The 26,344-nt window shown below is 47.0% G+C and overlaps 1 protein-coding gene across 1 annotated transcript in view; it reads right to left on the reverse strand.

The window, feature by feature from the left end:
* The window catches only part of LOC137095614 (meiosis regulator and mRNA stability factor 1-like), an 87,785-nt gene that overhangs the window by 17,538 nt on the left and 43,903 nt on the right, over positions 1-26,344 (reverse strand). The window contains exons 7-12 of the mRNA XM_067462384.1: positions 7,930-8,010; positions 7,528-7,764; positions 5,864-5,983; positions 5,442-5,611; positions 4,392-4,612; positions 3,971-4,113 (exon numbers count right to left, since the gene is read on the reverse strand). Of these exons, the coding sequence (XP_067318485.1) occupies positions 3,971-4,113; positions 4,392-4,612; positions 5,442-5,611; positions 5,864-5,983; positions 7,528-7,764; positions 7,930-8,010 (972 nt within the window). The remainder of the gene's footprint in view (positions 1-3,970; positions 4,114-4,391; positions 4,613-5,441; positions 5,612-5,863; positions 5,984-7,527; positions 7,765-7,929; positions 8,011-26,344) is intronic.

Raw genomic sequence — 26,344 nt, forward strand, 5'->3', positions numbered from 1 at the left:
TCTGATTGGCCAGCCATATGGTCTCTGATTGGCCAGCTTCAACAGGAGCCCCTGGTGGAGAAGAGTGTTCATGACAGAAACGGGGACATGACAGAAGGAAATGTGCATATGGTCTCTGATTGGCCAGCCTCAAATGCAAGATTCCGAGATGACAAAGAGAGAAAAGGAAAAGGCCAAAAAGGGGCTGGGTCAGAACATTACCAAAACAGACCGAAATTGGCACACAGAGCCCCCGTCATCCACTCAACATCCTACTGCAGTTTGGAGGATGATGAACCATGGATGATGGGACTTGCAGTACCACCACTCATATTCTGAGACCACTGTTAACCTTATCCAATGACTGATCAGGACCAAACTTCGCACATAGACCTCTCATGACCCACTTTATGTCCTGGTGTGGTTTGGCCAGGGATGGACCGTGGATTATGGGACTTGCAGTACCATTGCTCAATTTTTCAGACCACTGCATCCCTCATCCAATTACCAATAATTACCAAACTTGGCACACTGAGACTCCATGACGCACTCTACATTCAGGTGCAGTTTGAAGGAGGATGCATAATGGACGATGGGACTTCCAATACCTGCACTCCCTTCCTAAGACCATTACAATTGCCAACAATGATGGATCAGGACCACAATTTACACAGAGACCCAGCATGACCCACTCTACATCCTGGTGCGGTTTGGAAGAATTTGACAATGGATGATGGAACTTGCAGTCACTTCACTCACTTCCTGAGACCACAGAGACCCTCGCCAATGACTAATCAAGACTAAACTTGGCACATGGAGCTCCAATGACCCACTCTCCATCCTGGTGCAGTTTGGGTAAAAGGACAGACCATGGATGATGGGACTTCAAGTACCTCCACTACCCAAGACTGCTGCAAAACTCATCTGACCAATCAAGACCAAAGTTGGCACACAGAGCCCCCATGACCCAATCTACATCCTGCTGCAGTTTTTGAGGAGGGTTGACCATGGATGATGGAACTTCCAGTACCTTCACTCACATTCTGAGACTTTTGCAAACCTCATCCAATGACTGATCAAGACCAAACTTGGCACATAGACCTCTCATAACCCACTTTACGTCCTGGTGTTGTTTGGAAAAATTTGGAGATGGATGATGGGACTTGCAGTACCTTTGCTCACTTCCTGAGACCACTGAGACCCTCGCCAATGACTAATCAAGACTAAACTTGGCACATGGAGCTCCAATGACCCACTCTACATCCTGCTGCAGTTTGGAGGAGGACAGACCATGGATGATGGGACTTCAAGTACCTCCACTCTCTTCCGAAGATTGCTGCAACCCTCTTCTAATGACCAATCAAGACAAAACTTGGCACACAGAGCCCCCATGATCCACTCTACATCCTGCTGCAGTTTGAAATAGGATGGATTTTGGATGATGGGACTTGCAGTACCTTCACTCACTTACTGACACCACTGCCACCCTCATCTAATGACTGATAAAGACCAAGCTTGGCACACAGAGCCCCCATGACCCACTCTATATCCTGCTGCTGTTTGTAGGAGGATGGCCCATGGATGATGGGACTTCAAGTACCTTCACTCACTTCCTAAAAACATTGCAGCCGTTATCCAAAGACCAATAAAGACAAAACTTGGCATACAGAACCGCCATTACGCACTTTCTCTAATAACCCGGGCAACGCCGGGTCCCCAAGCTAGTATATAATAAAAGAGAGTGTTTGTATTGGACTGAGGAAGTGCGACGGGAGGAGTATGTGGCAGCGTTCTGATCGGCTGCCGCTGTTGTGCTATTTGCATATGGTCTCTGATTGGCCAGCTTCAATAGGAGCCCCTGATGGAGAAGAGGGTTCATGGCAGAAATGGGGACATGAGAAGGAAATTTGCATATGGTCTCTGATTGGCCAGCCAAAATTCCAAGATTCCGAGATGACAAACAGAGGAAAGGAAAAGGCCGGAGGGGGTGCGTCAGAACATTACCAATACAGACCAGACTTGGCACACAGAGCCCCCATGACCCACTCGACATCCTACTGCAGTTTGGTGGAGGATGAACCATGGATGATGGGACTTGCAGTACCATCACTCATATTCGGAGACCGCTGTTAACCTCATCCAATGACTGATCAGGACCAAACTTGGCACATAGACCTCTCATGACCCACTTTACGTCCTGGTGTGGTTTGGCCGAGGATGGACCATGGATTATGGGACTTGCAGTACCTTTGCTCAATTTTTGAGACCACTGCAACCCTCATCCAATTACCGATAAAGACCAAACTTGGCACACTGAGTCTCCATGACGCACTCTACATCCTGGTGCGGCTTGGAGGAGGATGCACCATGGATGATCGGACTTGCAATACCTGCACTCCCTTCCTAAGACCATTACAACTGCCAACAATGATGGATCAGGACCACAATTTACACAGAGACCCAGCATGACCCACTCCACATCCTGGTGCGGTTTGTAACAATTTGACAATGGATGATGGGACTCGCAGTCACTTCACTCACTTCCTGAGACCACTGAGACCCTTGCCAAGGACTAATCAAGACTAAACTTGGCACATGGAGCTCCAATGACCCACTCTACATCCTGGTGTGGTTTGGAGGATGACAGACCATGGATGATGGGACTTCAAGTACCTCCAGTCCCCAAGACTGCTGCAAACCTCATCCAATGATGGATCAAAACCAAACTTGGCACATAGACCTCTCATGACCCACTTTACGTCCTGGTGTTGTTTGGAAAAATTTGGAGATGGATGATGAGACTTGAAGTACCTTTGCTCACTTCCTAAGACCACTGAGACCCTTGCCAATGACTAATCAAGACTAAACTTGGCACATGGAGCTCCAATGACCCACTCTACATCCTGCTGCAGTTTGGAGGAGGACAGACCATGGATGATGGGACTTCAAGTACCTCCACTCCCTTCCGAAGATTGCTACAACACTCTTCTAATGACCAATCAAGACCAAACTTGGCACACAGAGCCCCCATGATCCACTCTACATCCTGCTGCAGTTTGAAAGAGGATGGACTTTGGATGATGGGACTTGCAGTACCTTCACTCACTTACTGACACCACTGCCACCCTCATCTAATGACTGATAAAGACCAAGCTTGGCACACAGAGCCCCCATGACCCACTCTATATCCTGCTGCTGTTTGTAGGAGGATGGGCCATGGATGATGGTACTTCAAGTACCTTCACTCACTTCCTGAAAATAATGCAGGCGTTATCCAAAGACCAATAAAGACCAAAGTTGGCATACGGAACCGCCATTACCACTTTCTCTAATAACCCGGGCAACGCCGGGTCCCCAAGCTAGTTTATACATAAAGCTCAAAAAGGGAGGGATCCTGGAGCTAAATTATTTTTCTCTTTTGTATCCTTGGCAATTTGTTTGTTTTCTATTGAAATATAGAATTTTTTTCATAAGCTGTAGCAAAAATATGACATTATGTAATTAGAGTTCACAGCTTATCTGCATACAGCAGTTTAGCTCTTTGATTATAGTTGTGCATACTGTGTTCTCTCTTTAAAGGATTAGATTCAAAGTAAAAAAAATCTCAATACAAGGAGCAAATGCCATTCTGGTCTCCAGAATTTTTTGACCATCTGTAGGACTCATGGAAAAATTGGTGGCAAGCAATGTCTTTGTAAACCAAATTAAAGCATTTGCGCCTTGGTTTAAAAGAACAATCAACAGAGTAACAGCATCCCATCTTTATTGCTGCTGGCGTTAAAAGTTTCAAAATCAGGCGCTTTCCTTGCAAGACAGGGTGCCTTTGAATGGCTGCTCTTTCAAGGGTTTTGACTTTGGAAATAAGAAAGTTGCATTTCCCACTATTGCAGGAAAAACGATTCCATGGGGCCTTCAAACATCTAATTTAAATATCCATCATTTGACATTAGACATTACAACTATGTACTTGCAACACCCTTTTTATACTTACCAGTGATATGCTTGCAAGAACTCTCTCACATTAACTTGTTTACTGGCCTGAGATTTGAGGAGCTTAAGCAAGTCTTGAGTAAAACGCTTCACCTGGGCCTGGTGGGTTAACGTCAACAAGCGCTTGGTGCCCATTCCAAAAATCTAAGAGAAAAATAAATTCCAAATTCAATATGTGATGATTCTCCTATGATCATAAGCACCAAGATCACATCTCTTTGCATATCGCTCTCACTCTTTTGTTCTAGGAGACTTCTGAATTAATTGAATTATAACATTGATTTTCACAATATTCAAAACAAGTTGGAGAATATGGGAGGCACAAAGCTTTACAATTATTATCACACTGGTTTAATTCTGGTTCACCTGTGAAATGAAGGCTTAAAGCAAGTTTTTGGTAAGAAAAAGGCCCAAATACTCACTTGCAACACATGAGGCACAGCTTCCAGTAACTCCATTAACTTGGAATAACCATAATCTGACACATGGCATTGTTTTGCAAAATGATGATGATACGCTGGGATGAATTTACTGACAGGCATGATATATGATGGCTGATTTTTAAGGAGATCTATCACTTCTCTACTGAACTGAATAAGTTTTGGGTTTCCCACAGGACTCTTGGAATGCAGAAGCCAAGGCTCTAGAAAGACAAAGCACATGCTTGCTACATATATAAAACAATGAGAATAAAAACACTATAGATTTCCAGGCTAAAAATATTAATTAAGATTAAGATAAAGTGATAAAAATAAGAAGGCAAGCTTGTGTTATAATGAAACAAATACAGGAAAATAATTGGTGAGAGATCCTAATCAGAAAATACTGGCATTTTCAAAAGCCTCTTAGTAGGAATTTTCCCTTTTTCCCGCAATCCCACCTTTGAACAAATGATTTCTTTGGCGATATTGTAAATAAGTAAATATGTGTTGTAACTTCTCTCAAGTTTCATCTATGCTGGCCATTCAATGTAGTTTGAAGGTAGCTTCAAACTGCAATAGCTAGATAATTCCCACGAAAACGTGTGAAAGAAAACCCTTAATGTGCCTCAGTTCTATGTGGCTTTGCACTCATCATGCAAGCCCCAAAGTGGGTCCATGATTTCCTGTGTAATCATCTGCACAGTGAAACCACTTTTTTTCAATACCAGTTTGAAACTGCATTAAATGGTCAGTGTAGATGGGGCCCTAGAGAGCCCTATGACAATCCAAAATGAAACAAGATGAGACTCCTGGGTTGGGGATGCTAACAAGCTACTGAGGAAGAGCAGAAAACAAAAATGGGTTAATTCAGACATTCAAACCCATTTGCAAACTGTGGCTGCAGTGAAAACTGGCTCCTGTTGCCGCCATTCCATTCCAGATAGTATTCTACAGAACACAAATAATTTCTTCCATATAACAGTTTGTGTATTACTGACATCATAAGCAAGTAGTAAAAAAAATGGATATATTAAAAAGTTGAACATATACCTGTAGTGGGAGGTGGTGGCTTGTTATGTATCCACTTTATAACTTTGATGTCATTTTGTGCAGTAGCAATATTAACACCAGGAACACAAGTAATGAGATGCTCTAAAGGAACGCCTCCTTGGCCCTCCATGTCTAAACTGCTAAATTCTGAAGCATAGCAGTCAAGAAAGCTATAAAAATAAGCAAAAATACTTATGTTGGGTATTATTATGGACTCCTGTTTTTGTCCATGGAAGAAACAGCTCTTAATTCTTGCTGCTGCTCAGGAGGATCACATGGTCTTAAGGATCACATGGTCTTAACAGACCCAGCAAAAGTGGATTGCTCCTTGTGCCACCCCAATAATTTTGTTCACAGTGTTTATGTGAGAAGTTATTTCACCTAATTCTGCACAGTACATTGCAATTGCAGAAATATCTCACCTCAGCAATGGCACTATCCCTTGATGAGTCTGTAACAAGCTATGAACTTGGGGTGCAAAGGTCTTCAGAGATAAAATCACAAAGGGAACTTTGTAAGAGTCAGGATCAAAGTCATGTTCACTGGAGTAATAACGAAAACAATTGTTTAATTTTTTCAAAGAGGATCGAATGCAGAAAGCATATACCCAATATACCGGTTGAGTATCCCGTATCTGGAATTTCAAGATGCCCATGGATACTTGAGATAGTAACACCTTTGCTTTCTGATGGTCCAATGTACACAATCTTGGTGTCATACACAAAATTATTTAAAGTATTGTATCAAATAATGTTCACAGATTCTGTGTATAAGGTGTACATGAAGCACAAATAAATTTCATGTTTAGGCTTGGCTCCCGTCCCCAAGATATCTCATTATGTACATACATGGAAAGACAGTTATTCCAAAAATCTGAAAACCCAAACACTTGGTCCCAAGCACATCAGATGAGGGATACTCAACCAGTATAATTATTTGGTACAGAGAGCAAAAAGATAATAGATTATCATATACTGAGACAGACTATAAATCCAGGTAGTTCAGCCTTGTCCAAACTGATTGAATGCAGCTCTCTGGACCTTTTGCATACTTTCAGAGAAAACTTCCTAATATTCCAATACTTAACTCAAATCAGAAAGTTAAATGACATTAGAGGCTATTTCACAGCAACCAGATAGGAATAAAATGTGCTGGAAAGTTCAGACTTCCATTAAAACACTGCACAGAAACTATGGACTAATGGTTCAAACCCTCCCTGCAGTTCACACCCACAAGACAGTACTTTTTATTTATTATACCCACCAAATAGTACTGATCATGATGTTACATCACTTCCTGTTTCCATTTTGGCCAGGACAAAAAGCGCATGGGGCATGTTGTGTGAAATCCGCCCCCAAATCAATCATTTCAAAAAATTGGATTTGGAGAACCTTCGGGATCTGCAAAAGTGGGGACTGAGCCTCATTTTTTGTCCTACTCTGGTCTTAAAAACATTAATTAAAAAAAACTTAATTAAAATTCATTAAAGTGGAAGTAAAGGCAATATTGTTAATTGGAGACACAACACCTGATGTGGAGATGGAAGTCAACTCTTTTTTTAAAACTGTTTTTTTTTTCAATTTTTCAAAAAAAATTCTTTCTTTTTTTTGGATTTTGGGAATCTTAGGGAGGGGATGGTACTTTTTATATATATATTTCCTACTGTTCTATCTTCTTTTGATTATTCACCCTCTTTCATTGTAATTCTTAAACACCTTAATAAAAATTATTTTAAAAATAAATAACTCCACTTAAATGAACATGTGCTTATAAAACACAATTGCCAGGATCCAGTACTGTATCCTGCTACATCTGTCAACACTGGAGACCATTCTTTTTTCCTAAGCTGTCTTCTTCTCTCCTTAATACCCTAAAAGCCTACTCTGGAAGGCAAAGAAACTACCTAGAGCAAATATTTGGTGCCACAGACAACTGCCGGGGGGGGGGGGGGGTGCTCAGATCCATTCATGTTGGAAACCTAAGACACTACTGAATCTTGGCCACACAATAAGAAACCTTAGAAATATTTAATAAAGCACAACATATTCATCTCTGGGACCAAATGTAATAATCAAGCACAGCTTACCTGAAGTCATTATTTATCCAGTGCTGCTTACAAATGGGTTCATGATATTCCAGTTCTTCAAATATAATAGGACTACAGTTAGCTGAAGAACCATCATGGGATTGTGAAGATCCCAAAGGGCTCTGTCTAGCTTGACTGCTGGGCAAGAGACAGACAAGTCGACTACTGCCTCGTTCACGGAGTGCTACAGTGTCGCTTAATCTGTACAAGTCTGACATATTTAATTTATGTCCAAACCTAGAAAAAAATGAAATTTTAAAAAATTAAGTGACGTGCAAGAGATGAAGGGAAGGCTCAGGTCTCTCCCAAAATAGTAATTTTAAAAAATGCAACAAGTTAACAGAAAAAAGAAACATTTGTTATTTCTTAAAACTAAATTAGATTTGCAAATTTCAAGCCTACTTTTTCTCGTAGATCTCTGTGAACTTGAAAAGGGGCAGGCAAGAAGCTGGAGCATCTTGAAGGATGGATATGGCTTCTGCACTGCAAATTTAAAAATTGCTCCTTTAGCACAGGTAGAATAGTTTAGGATAGCCAAAGTTATTTTGTTCTGTGCTTGATCTATATCTACCTGGCTTTTCTTGAAACCAAAACCATAGATTTATCCATAGCAAGATAACTATTTCCCAAATTGGGACCCTCAGTTGTTTCAGTACTGTGATTATAAATGGCTGGGAACATTTATACTTGAGGGGACACTGGCCTACATATCCATTCAGAAGGCCATTCTGTTAGAAGCTGTTGAGTTTTAACTTACGCCAACATCTGGAAATGTGTAAGGGAGCCTTCTCGCCTATAGTTATGAGGTGTGGAATGCTCCCTTCTTGGAAAATGCACTGATACTTAGGAAAAAGCCTTGTTTTTAAAATTCAGTTGTTATGGACTAGTTTCTCCTCCACTTATAGTTTTCTGATTATACTGATTCTTTCAAATTGCTTATATTTCTTCAACTGATTTTACCCAACATGATAACTAATTATGGACAGAATTATTTAAATAGTCCTAACCAGTCCTATAGAGGAAGGAATATGTAATACATCAAAAACATTCAAAGAACACATAGGAAGCCTATTCTATGACAAAACAAAAGCCCCATAAATATATCCTTTCTGAGAACTTTTTCCCAATTTATTAATTATTTATTTAAAGGTTTTCTATACCGATCTTCTCACCTACAAGAGGGATTCAGATCCGGTTCACAACATGTGTTCATATACAAAAATACAAACCACACAATGCATTATTTATTATTATTATTTATTATTAAACTTTATTTGTACCCCGCTAGCATCTCCCGAAGGATTCGATGCGGCTTACACAGGCCGAGGCCTCAACACACAACATAACAATACAATCTAAGCAAATCAAACAATTAAAAACAGAATAAAGCAAAGTAAACAACAGGTACAATGCACTAAAACACAATAAAACTGGGCCGGGCCAGAAGGTGGGTACAAATATTGAAAGTGCTGATGTAGCAGGAGGTGTATAAAGGGCTTCTAGGGCAAGTGCGATGTGCAGCAATCATTGGTTCTGATAAAGTGCTTATAGGACTTGGTAGTGGAGATTTCCTAATCTGGGAAGGCACATCAGAAAAACCAGGTCTTTAAGTTCTTTCTGAAGACAGCCAATGTAGGGGCCTGTCTAAGGTCTTTGGGGAGGGTGTTCCAGAGTTGGGGGGCCACCACGGAAAAGACCCTGTCCCGCGTCCCCACCAAGCGTGCTTGCGACGCTGGTGGGATCATGAGGAGGGCCTCTCCAGATGACGGAAGTGAATGTGTGGGTTCGTAGATGGAAATGCGGTCACGCAGGTAGGCTGGTCCAAAACCGTTCAGGGCTTTGTAGGTAAGCACCTGCACCTTAAATTGGGCTCGGAATATAAACGGCAGCCAGTGGAGCTCCTTGAACAGGAGGGTTGACCTCTCTCTGTAAGGGGCCCCAGTTAGCATCCTAGCTGCTGATCGTTGGACCAGTTGGAGCTTCCGAGCCGTCTTCAAGGGCAGCCCCACGTAGAGCGCATTGCAGTAATCCAATCTGGAGGAGACCAAGGCATGGACCACTCCGGCCAGATCCGCCTTCGCGAGGTATGGTCGCAGTTGGCGCACGAGTCTCAGTTGTGCGAAAGCCCTCCCAGACACCGCCAACGCCTGAGCCTCAAGCGTGAGCGTTGAATCCAAGAGGACTCCCAAACTGCGGACCTGTGACTTCAGGGGGAGTGTAACCCCGTCCAGCACAGGTTGCCACCCTATACCCTGGTCAGGTTTGCGATTGACCAGAAGGACCTCTGTCTTGTCGGGATTGATCTTCAGCTTGTTCCTCCTCATCCAGATGGACACAGCGGCCAGGCACTCATCCAGCACCTGAGAGGCCTCCTTGGAATTAGGTGGAAAGGAGTAGTAGAGCTGTGTGTCATCCGCATAGAGGTGGCACCTAGCTCCAAAACTCCGGATGACCTCTCCCAGCGGTTTCATGTAGATGTTAAAAAGCATGGGTAACAGAATAGAGCCTTGCGGGACCCCACAGGTCAACGGCCAGGGGTCCGAGCAGGCGTCTCCCAGCTTCACCATCTGGGATCGACCTTGCAGGAAGGATCGGAGCCACGACATAACCGTGCCCCCGAGACCCATCCCAGAGAGTCGTCCCAGAAGGATACCATGATCGATGGTATCGAAAGCCGCTGAGATGTCCAAGAGTCACACTCCCCCTGTCCAGTTCTCTACGGAGGTCATTCACCAAGGCGACCAAGGCTGTCTCGGTACCATGACCAGGCCTGAAACCAGACTGTAACTGATCTAGGTAGTTGATGTCATCTAAAAAGCCCTGCAGCTGGGAGGCAACCACCCTCCAGCACCTTACCCAAGAAAGAGAGGTTGGAGATCGGTCTGAAATTGTTCAGCACCGTGGAGTCAAGGGAAACCTTTTTAAAGAGTGGACGAACCACAGCTTGTTTCAAGAGAGATGGAAAAACCCCCTGCTCCAATGATGCATTGATGATCAACTCAAACCTGTCAACCAACCCCTCCCTGGCCGATTTAATTAGCCAAGACGAGCAAGGGTCCAGAGCCGAAGTGGTTGCCCTCACAGCCCCAAGGACCTCCTCCACAGTCTCAGGAGGAACAAACCTAAAAGAATCCCACAAAGTTGGACAAGCAGATGTCTCAATCACCTCCTCTGGCACTGCGGTGAAATTGGAGTCGAGCTCAAGGCGTATCTGAGCGACTTTATCTGCAAAGTTGTGTGCGAAATCGCGACACCGAGTTTCCGGGTCGTCAAAAACCTCCTCCACCACAGGTGGCTGAAGGAACTCCCCAACGACCCGGAACAACTCCGAAAATCTATTTGCTGCAGACGCTATACGGGTAGTCGTATAGGACTCCTTGGCTACCCGTATAGCCACGGTATATGCCGTAAGAGAGGCTGTAGCCCGTGCTCGATCAGACACGTCCCAAGATCTCCTCCAAGTGCGCTCTACCCTCCTCCTCGCATGCTTCATCACAGCCAGCTCCCCAGTGAACCAGGGAGATGGCTTGTCATGACGCAACGTGATGGGGCGTTTGGGAGCGATTGTATCTATCGTTCTGGTCATTTCCCTATTATAGAGATCGACCAAGGCATCGACAGGATCGCCAGGCTCCATGACAGGAAAAACCCCAAAATTCCTCAGGAATCCCTCCGGATCCATCAGTCTCCTGGGGCAGACCATTTTAATTTGTCCTCCCCCCCCCCCTGCGGAAATTTAGGGTCGCAGAGAGTCTAAAACTGACCAGATAGTGATCAGACCATGACACATGAAGGATGTTTTCTTCTTCCACTCTGATTATTCTACTGTCTGCCACAAAAACTAGGTCAAGTGTGTGTCCAGCCTGATGGGTGGGGCCAGATATAATTTGTGATAGCACCATGGTCATTATGGCGGCCATGAAATCCTGAGCTGCACCAGTTAAGGGGGTCTCAGCACGAATGTTGAAGTCTCCCAGAACAATCAGGCGCTGGGAGACCAAGGCCGAATTGGGGACCACCTCTGCTAGCTCAGTCAGGGAAACTACTGGGTCGTGGGTTGGGCGGTACACCAGCAGAAACCCCACGCTATCACGGTTCCCCACCTTCAGGTGGACACACTCAAACCCAGCTGCTTGCGGAACATAGCATCTGACCACGGCAATGGATTGCCGATAGACAACTGCGACCCCTCCTTCCCGCCCCCCCCCCCTCCAGCCTGGCCTGCTGATGTACTCTGAAGCCCGGTGGGCACAGCTGAGTGAGATTTACTCCCCCCCAGCTCGTCCAACCAGGTCTCAGTAATACAAGCCAAATCCGCCAAATGCAAGCCAAATCGCCCCCCCCCCAATCCAGGATCAAGTCTCATGTGCTCTCCTGGGATCAAGTCCTGGATGGCTGCAGTCTTACCATTGACGGATCTGGTGTAAATCAGCAAGACCTTAAGGCTGAAGGGACTGCCATGGGGCATACCAGTTCCTACCTTCTCCAGGGTCGCAAATACTCTATTGCGCTTCTCCCTGGGATGTCGGTGACCCGCAAATCTCCTCCCCCACACAACCTGGATGGCGTCCCCCTCCTACGGTCCACCCCCCCCCCCCACATGGTTGGGATCTGTGGCTAGTCAACTTTCAGAAGAAGTAAGGCTAGAGAATAGTCTCCCTTGGGCTTCGGGCAGGGATGTTTCCGATGTTAAGCTAGAAAGAGTCATCGAGGGAGCTGAGTGGACTAAACAGGGGAAGTGTTCTTGGGTGGGAAAGTGTGGCTGATTGTGTGGGGACAACTGGAACAGATGGGGTTTCAAATTGGTACAAACAAGGAGGGGGGCCCTAACCGGGGAGCTATCTGTGGATTTTTCACAGGGACCTGATGGAATAGGGCGGGAAGGTACCACTGTGTCGATTAGGGGGCGGATATGAAGATCCACAGCTACCCTTCTGATGGTGATGCCCCATTTCTTTAGGCAGGATCGCATTGCCAGTAGCTTGCCAAGCCATAGATTGTCTTCCAGTGTAATTAAGAGACAAGTGGAGCGGTGAGGTGATTGATAGTCCCTCCGCAGCCAAGTAATGGATTTTAACCTTATTTCCCATGGTTTTTTCAATAGGATTTGGGCCAAGGAGTCACAAACCGCCCTCCTAGAGGTCCATCTGCCTCTGTTGATCATAAGGTCAGCAATGTCCACCGCAAAATTATCTGTCATTAGGAGATGTCGGTCCTGGGCAGAAACTGCGGTTGGCCGAACTATAGGATCAGATGATAAGTTAACGGTTGTCCCCTAGATGTCCATAGATGTCTTCCACCACTCCATATTTCCATGCATACCCAACAACCCTCCCCTTCCCTCAGTCATCTCATCCTCCTTCCCTCCTTCCAACCCAATGAGCCTTCCTCTCCATTTGAACACAAGTCCTTGACCAAGTCTGCACATGAAGGATTGTCTGCCCTTGGGGGATCCAGTTGCGCTAAAGAGCTGGTAATATGGGCAAGTCCTCTAAAAATGTGGTCCATTTTATTGTTCAAGATCTTAAGTTGAAGCAACAAAAGGTTAAACGATTCCCCCAGGAGGTCGTAAAAGTGTGATGTCGTTCTTCACACGGGACTGTGTTTCAACCATTCCTATGTCTATCCTAACACTACTTCACACTCAATAGCCACTTACGTCACAGTCAATCACTCCTCCAACCAAATCATACAACTCAATAGGCACTTACGTCACAATCAAGCACTCTTCCAACCATATCACTCAACTCACACTCCCCTCATTCTTCACAATATCTCTCGCCAATCCACACTAACCTTCACACTCACTCCTCCACATACACATCCATATACGATCCACACCTTCCTATGTCTTCACTTTCCTATCAACAGTCAGTCTCATGTGCTCTCCTGGGTTCACTTCAACGGATCACCTATCTAGCCCTGTCCTATGCAATAATCTCCTATGTATAATTCTATTCCTCCTCTCACCGTCCTGTCATAATCAGCAATCAGCACATACAACCTCATACAACATACAGCCAGCTATACCTAACAACACACCCAACACAACAACATAAAATACAGCTAACACTAGCTAATCAAAAGAGGGAAAATAAATAAAATAAACCAAAACAAAACAAAATAAGAGAAGAGATAGATCAAGATGGCACTATGCAGGAGTACCACCTCAGTACCGCCTAAGCCCCCCGGCCAGGTGATGGATTGCTGGCAGGTGGGTAAAGCATCATCATTACACAATTAAAAACATATTACAATACAACATCGTCATCATCACACTTACATAGCCACGTCGTTAAAGCATTCCTGGTCATAATTCACAGTTATTCATTCTCCTTCCATGTGGACCAAAGTTGACTCAGTTATCAAAGGCCGCATTCCATAGCCAAGTCTTTGTTAGCTTCCTGAATGTCAGGAGGGAGGGAGCAGTTATAATCTCCTGTGGGAAGGAGTTCCAAAGCAAGGGAGCCACCACCGAGAAGGCCCTGTCTCTCGTCCCCACCAGCCGTGATTGTGACAGTGGTGGGATTGAGAGCAGCCCCCCCTCCCCGAAAGATCTTAAAGACCTTGATGGTTCATGGGGAGAATCCGTTCGGACAGGTAAACAGGGCCAGAGTCGTTTAGGGCTTTGTAGGTCAAAACCAGCACTTTGAATTGTGCTCGGAAGCTAATCGGCAGCCAGTGAAGCTGGCGTAACAGAGGGGTTGTATGCTCCCTGTACCCAGCACCCGTTAGAAATCTGGCCGCCGAGCATTGGATTAGCTGCAGCTTCCGGGCAGTCTTCAGAGGCAGCCCCACGTAGAGAGCATTGCAGTAATCTAAACGGGATGTAATCAAAGCATGGACCACCGTGGCCAAGTCAGACTTCCCAAGGTACGGGCGTAGCTGGCACACAAGTTTTAATTGTGCGAAAGCTCCCCTGACCACCGCTGAAACCTGGGGCTCCAGGCTCAGCGATGAATCAAGAACTCCCAGACTGCAAACCTGTGCCTTCAGGGGGTGTGTAACCCCGTCCAGCACAGGCTGTAACCCTATACCCTGTTCGGCCTTTTAACTGACCAGGAGTACCTCTGTCTTGTCTGGATTTAGTTTCAATCTGTTGTCCCTCATCCAGTCCGTCACGGCAGCCAAGCACCGGTTCAGGACTTCAACAGCCTCCTTAGTAGCAGGTGGAAAGGAGTGACAGAGTTGGACATCATCTGCATACAGATGACACCGCACCCCGAAACTCTGGATGATCTCTCCCAATGGCTTCATGTATATGTTAAACAACATAGGGGACAGTACAGAACCATGCGGGACACCGCAGTACAATGGCCTAGGAGTCGAGCAGGATTCCCCTAGTGACACCTTCTGGGAGCGGCCCTCGAGGAAGGACCGGAGCCACTGCAAAGCAGTACCTCCAAGGTCCATTCCTGCGAGGCGTCCCAGAACTATACTGTGGTCGACGGTATCGAAGGCCAATGAGAGGTCCAGCAGAACCAACAGGGACACACTTCCCCTGTCTAGTTCCTGGCGAAGATCATCCACTAAGGCGACCAAGGCTGTCTCAGTACCATGTCCCGGTCTAAAACCAGACTGTGCCGGATCTAGATAGTCCGTGTCAACCAGGAATTCCTGGAGTTACGAGGCCACCACACATTCCAGGACTTTGCCCAAATAGGGGAGATTGGAAACTGGCTGAAAGTTGACCAGTAATGGCTTTTTCAACAACGGTTTTATAACAGCTTGCTTTAAGGTGGCTGGAATATTGCCTTCCCGAAGGGAGGCATTAACCACCAACTTCACCCACTCTGTCAAACCCCCTCTGGCTTCCTTTACCAGCCAGGATGGGCAGTGGTCTAGGATGCATGTGGTAGGCCTTGCCTCTCCAAGAATCCTGATGACCTCGTTGAGTTGAACAGATGGAAACGAATCCATCAAAACTGGACAAGCAGATGCTTGTGTTACATCCTCAGACTGCCATTAATGTGGTGTCAAAGCCCGAACGGATTAAAGCGACTTTGTCCGCAAAGTACTGAGCAAAAGCTTCACAGCGGGCTGCCGAGTCGTCAGGGGACCCATCCTGAGAGGTGGGGTTCAACAACCCTCTGACTACTCGAAACAGCTCTGCCGGACGGTTCCTTGCGGACGCAATATTGGCCGAATAGAAAGCATTTTGGGCAGCCTCTATTGCCACACCACACGCCCTTAGGTAAAGGCTTAGGTGTGTTCGGTTTGGCTCGCTGGGCTCTTTTCGCCACACGCTCTCTAGTCACCTCTTTGTTCGCCTCAACTCCACCAACGACTCATTGAACCAAGGAGATGGTTTAGCTTGGCGACTTAAGAGGGGGCGCTCCGGAGCAATCGTGTCTATTGCTCTGGTCAACTCACTATTCCAGGGCGACCAGGGCATCGACAGAATCACCATCCAAGGCAGCGGAAACATCCCCAAGAGGCATAAGCCTCCTGGGGCAGACCGTCTTAATGGGTCCACCACCCCTGCGAAGGTTAGAAGTTGCAGAGAGTCTAAACCTGCAGAGTCTAAACCTGTCGGTCCATGGCAAAGGAGAGATGGACAACTCCTTCACTCCGCCACCCTCTTCCCAGCCCTGACAGAAAACCAAGTCAAGTGTGTGTCCCGCACAGTGGGTAGGGCCAGATACTAATTGGGAGAACCCCATGGTTGCCATGGTAGCCATGAAGTCCTGAGCCGCTCCAGAAAGAGTGGCCTCTGCGTGGACATTGAAGTCCCCCAGCACTATAAGCCATTGGGACTCCAATGCCAGGCCCGAGACCAACCCTGCTAGCTCAGGTAGGGCTTCGGAGGTGCAGCGGGGTGGTTGGTACACCAAGAGAATCCCTATTCTGTCCCGGTCTCCTACCCTCAGGTGGACACATTCAAACAAGGTTGTCTGCAGGGCAGGGCACCTGATCAAGGTGATGGAGTCTTTATAGACTATTGCAACTCCACCTCCCCGCCCCCCAGATCTTGACTGGTGCTGCACAAAGTAGCCTGGCGGGCAAAGCTGGGTGAAATTGACCCCCCCCCCCGCTTCGTCCAGTTAGGTCTCTGTAATGCACGCCAGGTCTGCCTTTTCATGCTGGATTAAGTCCTGGATGGTTGATGTTTTACCATTGACAGACCTGGCGTTCAACAGCACCACCTTTAGTCCGGGGAGACCGTCTACCTTGGAACCCAAATTTACCATGTCGGGAGAACATTTTAGAATTTTTCTCAAGGTTTTTTCATGAATTAGCCAAATTGGTTTGTTACCTCTCCCTTTCCCGTATCTCCCCCTTCCCATCACCACCTCTATGGGGGCCCCAACCAGCAGAACTCCCCCCCTCCCTCCCGCTCCCTCTGTTCTCCACATCCTAATGGTCTAATATTGCACTGTCCTGTATAACATCCATATTTAATCCCACTGATATTTCATCGTTATTCAAACTCTCTGACGTCTCATTCGTTTTATCTATTTTAAAATTCAGATAGATATGTTTTATTGATTGGCCTATTGGCCGTATCAAAACATTTAACACATAACACAATTAAAACATAGTCATACATAGTCATACATACAACATACAACCCTCGGTATAAAAGGGTTGTATGTTGTATGTATTTTAAAACTCCTTATTTTAAAAGGAGTTAAAATAAACAAGCTGTCAACAGGATCTCGTTCAGGTCAAATGTCTGCGTCACCTCCACAGTTTACCCCAATTCTAAATGTGCAATTCTCAGCTGTGTTGCTTTGAATAGAAAAAGGGCTGTTTTGTGTGTTATTTTAGGGTTCTGTCCGGCCAACAAAAATGAGGTTTTAATATATGGGTCCCAGTGTGTTTTTTGAATAATGTATGGTCCAAGGCAATGGTCTCTCTCTTTCTTATACAGCTCACAGTTGAACAATACATGTGTGATATCCTCCACCTCTGGTGCTCCACAAATACAAAATCGTTCGTTGTACGGGACTTGATTAAACCTTCCGTGCTTGTCCATTGTATCCAGCTGTTCAAAACGAGCTCTGGTAAATACCCTCCTAAGGTGTTTAGGCATTTCTGTTTTTAGATATCGAGCTGTTTGGAAAGTATGTTTAAAGCGGCCTAACCATTTCAGTGAGCCAGCTTTACTGAGGGTAGCGATGTCTTTTTGGCATTCTATATCCAATACTCGTTGAGCAACTATTTTTGGGTCTAACTCTTCTAAGAGATTCGGATACCGAGTTGGAAGTCCACAGCTCCTGATGTATTTTGTCAGGAGAACTAACCAAGAGGTCTGATGTTGATTTTCTATCTGCTCTAACAGGCACAGTTTGGGGAGTCTATCATTTTCCATGGCCATCAGTTTTGCCCAGTAGTTGTAGGCCCTGATTTTGGATAAGCCATACTCTGGTTTCTCTTCAGATCGTATTTTAAAATTCATTTCCTTGGCTTCATAAAACCACTTCCAATTCTTTCCAGACATTTGAATATTATTAGCAGCAATTATAAGGTGTAAGATGTAAAGTGCTGTTGCAAGGTTGGCGTTATGAGTAGGGGGCAGCATTAGTAATTAACACTAATGGACAATTATCCATTAGTTAAAGTGCAGATAGTTCAAAATCACAAAATCACACTAATAAGCCGAGGAATTAAAACAGTGGAGTTCATTCACAGTGCAATGGCAAAGGCTTGGTATCTAGCAGCGAGACTTAGTGGGTTCTCCCTTTTGAGGTTTGACATTTCAATTTAGATAGCAGCCACTAGGACAAAGGTAGGGACAGGAGATGGAAGTAAAGTGCAGAAGTGTAACAACTTAGAAGGTTACTAGCACCCGTTAACACATAAACACAACAATAATCAGTCCGTTGTCTAAATAGTAATACCACTTTAGTTGACAATCTATAAAGGGTAGGAGTACCTTATTGCTGAATCAGTCAGATATACACACAAGCGACAAAATGTCGTATGAACTAATCTAGTGGCAGGAGGGAAACCACCAGATGACGATGAAAAATATAGCTGGTCTTTGGCAAGCGGAGGGTGTCTAAATGGATGATACTGCTTACGCTACATAAGATATTGAGATTATAATCAAATATGGTGGAAGCAAAGGCAGATGTGTAGAAGACCCATGCTTAGCATGCCCTGTCGTTGTAGAAACGCCAATCCTGAGTCTTAGGCTGCACACCAGGTGGAGTATAACTCTTGTAAGCTGCACCGGACGGCACAGTGGTCGACACACGGCCCCCGGCAGTGAGAAATTATAATCCAATAAGATGGAACACAGGCTCAAGTGAAACACGGTCAGGCTGCCTCATGGTAAAATACAGTAGGGCCACAGTAAAGAAACGCCGCCCGGAGCAGCAACACAGAACGCACAATAATTGCACAAATGGAGTGTCTGAGCAGCTACACAGTTGGCACGTCAGAGCAGCAATACACAGCAGCAACACAACTGGGTTTTCAAAGCAGCAACACAACTGAGTTTTCAAAGATTTTCAAAGCAGCAACACAACAATGGGTCAGAGCCACCCAGCAAACAGGGCCTTCTTCTAGCCAAAGCCGAAGCAGCAGCGTAGGCTGCACAGCACAGGAAGGACGTCTGCGCTTTCGGAGGGTTCAGGGCGCAAGATGTATCATCTTGGGGCAGCCGGTTGCCTCACGATGTCGCGGCAACTGCAGCGGATCCACGACGAAAAGCCGCGGCCCGGAGCAGTAGGAACAAATGAGGCGTTGGCACCTCCACCAAGTCGACGCGGCAGCACAGACGGGTAGCAGCAGCAAACCAGGAGTAGCTCCACGCCGGAGCCGGGAGCAGCCAGGAGCAGCCGGGAGCGGCAACAGCAATAGCACAGCCGAGCGCCTGCGATCAGCCACCAACAACTATGGGTGCGGCAAGAAGAGGGAAACCACACCAAAAAAAATATTTCGCCGCCACCAGCCGAGCTCACCGCCAGCCGGGTTCATCATCAGCCACGCTAATCCCAGGCTCTTCAAGGATCAGGTATGCCTGTTCTTCCTTCTGTCTAGGGAGCGATCCGGCCGTGTTCACCTCCGGACAAGGGCCCTGGAAACGTTAATGGCAGCCGTGCTCTCCTTTTTCTCCTAGTTGTCTTTCCTCTGTGTTCTTGTCTTACCACCCCCAAATGCCCTCAGAATCCCCTTCCGGGAATCCCCAAGCCGCAGGGAAGGTTCAACTTCAGAGATGACGGGGTGATGGCACAGGAGGACCGATAAAATTACGGCAAACTAAGATTTTGGTTCCTGGGCGTTGCTGCGCGTCCTATTCCCTCGACGCCATCTTGATACTCCAATCACAGACCATCTTCAGCCTTCAGGAAAGTCAGGAAATAAAGTGTGCTTACCTGTAACCGTATTTCTTCAAGTGTCCATCCGTGAAATTCGCACCTATGGGTTTCCTTCGCGCATGCGCAGCAATCCAGAACTTTCTAGAATTTTAATGAATTTTAAAATGATTATTTAGAGATAAACATAAGCCCCCCCATCCCCCGACCCCCCCCCCCCCGGGTATATAAGCCCCGGCGTGCGCCTGAGTGGTAGTTCAGCAGCGCCAAATAGCGGCTTAATATAGGCATGACAGAGGAGAGGACGGGCGGGTTGGGGGTGGACACTCGAAGAAATAAGCAACCTTTATTTTTTCTTCATGTCCTCCATGAAATGCGCACATATGGGTGAATAGCAAGCTACTGATCTGTAGGTGGGTCATGCCACACAAGAAAAAAGTACAGCTCTGCCGTAGGCCACATCCTTCTTGGCCAGCACATCTAGTTTGTAGTGAGATGCAAACGTGGATGGTGTAGACCACGTAGCTGCTCTACAGATCTGATCCAGTGGGACTCCACGCAAAAAGGCTTGAGAGGTGGAGACTGATCTGGTTGAATGGGCCACCAGACGAGATGGTGGCTGTTTTCCTGCCAATTGGTAGGCTAGGCGGATCGTGGAGACGATCCATGAGGCTAATCCCTGAGAAGATACAGGGTGCCCCAGTATGTCTTTCCTGTATTTTAAAAAGAGTCTAGGAGATTTTCTGTGAGGAGATGTTCTATGTAAATGAAATGATAGGGCTCTTTTAACATCTAAGGAGTGAAGGGTCACCTCCAGGAAATCCAGCACGATGGGAATGGGTGCTGTGATAAGATTGTGTCCAGCTGATTTTGTGAATGTTGTAAATAATGACCACTTGTAGCTATATGATTTTGTTGTGGATGGTTTGTGAGCGGTGAGGAGCATGTGTGACACTTCCTCTGACAGATTCACTGTGGTCTGATCCTCCATGCCATCAGGCAGAAGGAATGCAGGTCTGGGTGGAGAGCGAGCCTGTTCTCCACTGTGAGAAGATCTGGAGTGGGATTGAGGTGAAGTATTCCCTGTTGGAGATTTGGAGGAGTGTGGCAAACCAATGTTGGCATGGCCACCAGGGGGTGATCAGAATGCAGTTCGAGTTGTCCTGGATTATTTTGGCTATGACCGGAGATAGGAGGGGGAGGGGGGGAACAGGTAAATGAGGCCCGGTTTCCAGCGGAAGAGGAAGGCGTCTCCGAGACAGCCTGGGGATATGTGAGGGCGGAGTCTTGCGCAGTATAGTGGGCACTGAGTGTTTACTGGGGATGCGAATAGGTCTATTCTGGGTATTCCCCATTTGTGTGTGATGGTCTGGAACTGAGATGAGTGAAGATGTCACTCGTGGTTGTTTTTTGTTGTTCTGCTCAGTGAGTCTGCCAAAGTGTTGTCCTGGCCTGGGAGATGAATGGCCGTGAGAAGGACGTTTTTCTGAATGCACCATTCTCAGATGAGTGTTGAGATTAACGTTAGTGTTTGAGATCGTGTTCCCCCTTGTTTGTTGATGTAATATTTGACTGCGGTGTTGTCCGACACTATTTGGACTATGCGATTGGAGACGATGCGGGTGAAGGCCCGAAGGGCTTTCTCTACCACCATCATTTCTAGGGTGTTTATATAGAAGTGTAGGTCCTGTGGGAGCCAGTGACCGCTGATTTTGAATCCCTTGAGGTGTGCTCCCCAGCCAAAGTTGGAGGCGTCTGTTATTAGGGACATGGATGGGTGTGGCTGTATGAATGGCATTCCTAGGAGAACATTGTGTGCTTTTGTCCACCATGTGAGGAAGTGGAGTACCGCATGAGGCGGGTGCCGAATTCGAGACTGTGGATCATGGAGGGGGTCGAAGGCTCTGATGAACCAATTTGCAGAGGCCTCATCCGAAGCCGAGCAAAGGGGGTTACGCTTGTAGTAGAGGACATATGGCCAAGTATGGATTGGATAGCCCAAGCCAAGGCCTGTTGTGATCGGAGGAGGGAGAAAATAGCCTGTTGAAGTTTTGAGAAACGGTCCTCTGGGAGGAAGGCTTTTTGAAGTGTGGAATCTATGATGGCTCCTATGAACTGGATGCGTTGCGTCGGTTGAAGATGGGATTTTTCGTGGTTTACAACCAGACCGAGATCCTGTAAAAGGGATAAGGTGTAATAAATATCTGTGCATAGTTGAGACTTAGAAAAAGAGGACAGCAACCAATCATCCAGATATGGAAAAACCGTTATACCTCGCTGGCGGAGGTGTGCAGCTATGACCACCATGCACTTTGTAAACACTCTGGGGGCCATGGATTGGCCAAATGGGAGAGAGTTGAACGAGAAATGGTAATTTTGGACCGTAAAGGTCAGAAACCTTCGGTGTGACTGTCTAATTGAAATGTAGAAGTATGGTTCTTGTAGGTTCACTGTTGCTAGCCATGACTCCATGGGAATGAAGGGGAGTATGTTGGGAGGAGTGACCATACAAAATTTGCATGGAGTAATGAAGGTGTTGAGTTTGCGGATGTCAAGAATTGGTCGTAGCCCACCATCTTTTTTGTCTATGAGAAAATAGCGAGAGTAGAAACAGGTGTTGGATGTGTGTGAAGGTATAGGAGAGATAGCCCCTTTGTGAAGTAAGGAGTGTACCTCTTTCCATATAGCCTGGGAAGGTTGTGTAAGGATGACGTTTCCAACAGAAGGGTAGTCATCGAACTCAATTGCATATCCTCTGTCAACTATATCAAGGACCCAAGTGTCTGTGGTTATGGACTGCCATTCTGGAAGAAAAGAGTGTAGTCTATTGAGGTGGGTGAGTGGTTGGGTGGGAGGGGGGTGAAGGGGGCAAGGGTATGCTAAAATGACGTTTATTGTTGTTTGAAGGTCTGGTACCACGGTACTGACCTCTGGAAGAAAGCGAAGGGCGTCTTGCAGATGCAGTGGGCGTATATGGTCTTTGTCATCCTCTGTACAATGAGGTGTTGTAAGACCTGCTGTAAAACTGGGGGCGATAATAATAGGAGCCCCAACGTTGTCGTTGATAAGTGTACGGTTGTTGGTCATATTTGTACACTGTTTCATTTTATGAGAGTGCTCCAACTGTGAGTCAGTCTCTGGGTTGAATAGGTCTGCTTCATCCATTGGGAGGTCTTCAATGAGAGAGTGTTGTGACTGGGAGAGAATTGCTGCCTTAAGCCATGCATGGTGGCAGAGGGCTACTGAACCTTTCCAGAATTGTCTGCTGTATTTTTTGCTAGATCCTTTTGGAGTTTGGCTAATAGAAGGGCTTCCTGCTGGAAGACTTTAGCCAATGGTTGGTCAGCTGGTGGTAATAGATCTAGGTACGGGGAGATTTTTTTCCAGAGGAAAGTCTGGTATACACTCATGTAAACCCTGTAATGGGCCATGCTTTCGAAAAGGCATGCTGAGCAATAGAATTTTTTGACCATGGAGTCTAGTTTTCTCCCTTCTTTGTCAGAGGCGGATGCTTGGTTTCTCTGGAAAGGTTTTGGTTGAGCATTGGTCACCACAGAGTTTGCCTTAGGCATCTTAGATAACCATGAGGCTGTGGACAAATCAATACGGTACAAATTTTCTGCTCTTTTAGGAGTTGCTGGGACCAAGGCCGGAGCAACTCCTGTATTTTTTAGGATTTTCAAAAGATATGGTAGGGTGGGCAACACAGTGGATGTAGGCATTTGCTGTTCAGTGGAAGTGAAGCATGGGTCTGTCACAGTATCTGAAGGTTCAGGGGTGGCAAGGTTCAGGGCCCTGGCAAGTCTTATCAAGAGGGCTGAGAACTTTTTGAAGTCCTCTGTGTTGGGGGGAAGGGTCAGGGTCTGGTTGGGGATCCTGAATAACTGGTGTGTCATCTGTAGATTCCAAATCAATGGTGTCTGAGTCTAATTTGGAGGGGGGGGCATGAGTGGTTCTTGCGAAACAGTTTGAGGATCCATTTCCACTTGGGGATCTGGAGGGTGAGAGACTGTGGCAGAAGGAGGCTCACATGGGGGTTGAGGGAAGTTTGGATCAGGATAGTGTGGAGGATGGAGTCCCCTGAAGTTATGGGGGGGGGGTAATAGAAAGGATAGAGTGGATGGAAAGGGAGGAAGAGGAGGATAGAGGTGATAAGGGTAGTCATGGTACCCATAGGCTTGTTGATGCCCAGGGGGCAAAGTGCGCATCCTCTTGGGAGGGGGAAGGGAGGGAGTTGCAGGCTGACATGGAACCGGGGATGGAGAGCGGCGGCAGCTCCCGGTGGATTCCGCCGAGGTGCTGGGCTGTGCGGGAGATGGGGATTTGCCCGGTTCCGGGGATTGAGGAGGGCTGGGGGAGGGAGCAGGCGAGGTTTGAGAAGGAGGAAGGGGAGGGGGGGAGAGAGAAAGATCGGCTGAGGGTTTTGCTTCCAGCTCAACTGGGGAGCTAGGAGCTCCAAGGGAGGAAGGTGGAAGGGGTCCTCCATTTGGAGGAGATTAGGCAGCGGTTCCTGGAGGCACAAGGCAGAACCGGGAATGAGAGGCAGTTTGCAATACAGGGGGACTCAGGGGCTGAACACCAGTGAGTTGGCGTCCCTTTTTTTGTTTGTTTGATTTCTCTTTTGATTTTGTGGACCTTGTGGTCTGTTTTGTTGCCTTAGATTTCTTTTTCGGCAGCTCCGCAATGGGAGTGTCTGCCTGATATTTGTCCCGCCTATCCCCAATGCATGGGGAGGGAGGCTGGGAGGGCTCTTGCAGAGGGGAAGACTGGGAAGGGGCAGGAGCCATTTGTGGGGCCATGGCCCGCTAGTAAAGTAATGCTTTCAAGCGGGCGTCTCTGCCCTTGCGAGCCCTAGAAGTAAAGCTTAGGCAAATCTCACATGTTTGGAGATTATGGGTTTCTCCTAGGCAAAGGAGACATTTGGAGTGCCTATCCGCCTCGGGGAGATTGGCCCCGCAGGCAGAGCAATTTTTAAAACAGAGGGAAAACATCTAGCCTGAATAGAGAGAGTCGTCAGCCGGTCCGATTCGGGGAAGGAGAGGTCGGGTAGTCGAAAAGACCGTCCTAGGTCACATATAAGCCAAAAGAAGTCCAAAAGCTAGAGAAGTCCTGAGATGCTGCCTGTTTGGCGCAGAAAAAGGAACTACCTCTCAGGCGCACGCCGGGGCTTACATACCGGGGGGCGGGGCTGGGGGAGCGGGGCTTATGTTTATGTTTATGCTTCTGTTTTCTTTTCGCCAAGATGGCGACAGCACAGCAGTAGCCCCGATACCATCAACGGGGCTAAAATTAAAATCCACTGGAATCCTGACTCCCAGCTGGAAATTTTTAACACAGCTTTTAACTGGAACCTCTTCAGACCTCTAAAGGGACTAGAAAGCAGAAAAAGGCTAGAGATCGATCTGCGGAACTTACCATCGTGGTTGTTTTCCATGCAGTCCAGCTGCTTCGATGGCGCCTGGATAATCGGGCTGGCTACATTTTTGTCAGGCCTCATCCCCCTTGGCTGCACCCAAAGAGCTCCTTTAGCGGTGTCTCTCTTATTTTCCATCTGTTCAGGGAGGAGGGAGCAGGAGCGCCAGTTGGCTGCTGTTCATCAGGCCGGACAGGAAGACATTGGAGAGCCTGGTAGGCCGCGCCGCCATTGCTCTTCATCGCAAGGCCAGCTGTTGATCCATCAGGCCCCTTGTCGCTCCGGAAGGGAGATCCGGCCGCAATTCCATCAGCTCCAGCTGCTCCAGTTGCCCCGCAGCTTGGCTGCTCCTTCTGGCCCCTTCGCCACACCGGGAAGGGGCTGCCGAGAGCGCCAGGCCACACCGCTATTGCCCCCTCCCCCGCTAGTTGGAAGGGGGTGAAGAGAGAACCGGCCAGCCACGGCTCCATCCGGGCCCTTCGTTGCACCGGGAAGGGGCCGCCGAGAGTGCCAGGCCGTGCCGCCATTGCCCCCCCCTTGCTAGTTGGGAGGGGGTGAAGAGAGGACCAGCCAGCTGCGGTTTCATCGGGCCCCTTCGCCGCTCAGGGAAGGGGCTGAAGAGTTCCAGGCCTTCGTTTGCCCCCTCGCCAGACCGGGAGGGGGTGAAGAGACAGCTGGTCACTGCTTGATCGGGCCCTTTTGCTCTGGGAAGGGGCTGAAGAATCTTTTAGGCCTGAAAGCAGGATTCTGCTGCTGCCATCTTGCTTCTTTCCTTATTTTTATTTTGTTCTTCCTTCCTCCTTTTCTGATTAGCTATTGTGTAGATATAGTTGGCTGCATGTTGTATGTTTTGTATGTGCTGGTTGTGTCAGGAGGTACAGAGATTAGATAGGTAATACATAGGAGATAGATGCATAGGACAGGGCTAGTTAGATGATCTGTGTGAATTGGACTCATGAGAGCCCATGAGACTAACTGTTGAGATAGGAAGTGAAGACATAGGAAAGTTGTATATGGTTTACATATGAGTATGTGGTAAGAGAGTGTGAGGTTGTGTGTTGGTGAAAGAATTGTGGAAGGAAGGGGAGGGTGCGTGGAGTTGGGAGTGCTGAAAGAGTGGCTTAGTGAGATATAAGTT

This window comes from Anolis sagrei, chromosome Y (assembly GCF_037176765.1).
Source record: "Anolis sagrei isolate rAnoSag1 chromosome Y, rAnoSag1.mat, whole genome shotgun sequence".
In the NCBI taxonomy this organism is placed as follows: domain Eukaryota; kingdom Metazoa; phylum Chordata; class Lepidosauria; order Squamata; family Dactyloidae; genus Anolis; species Anolis sagrei.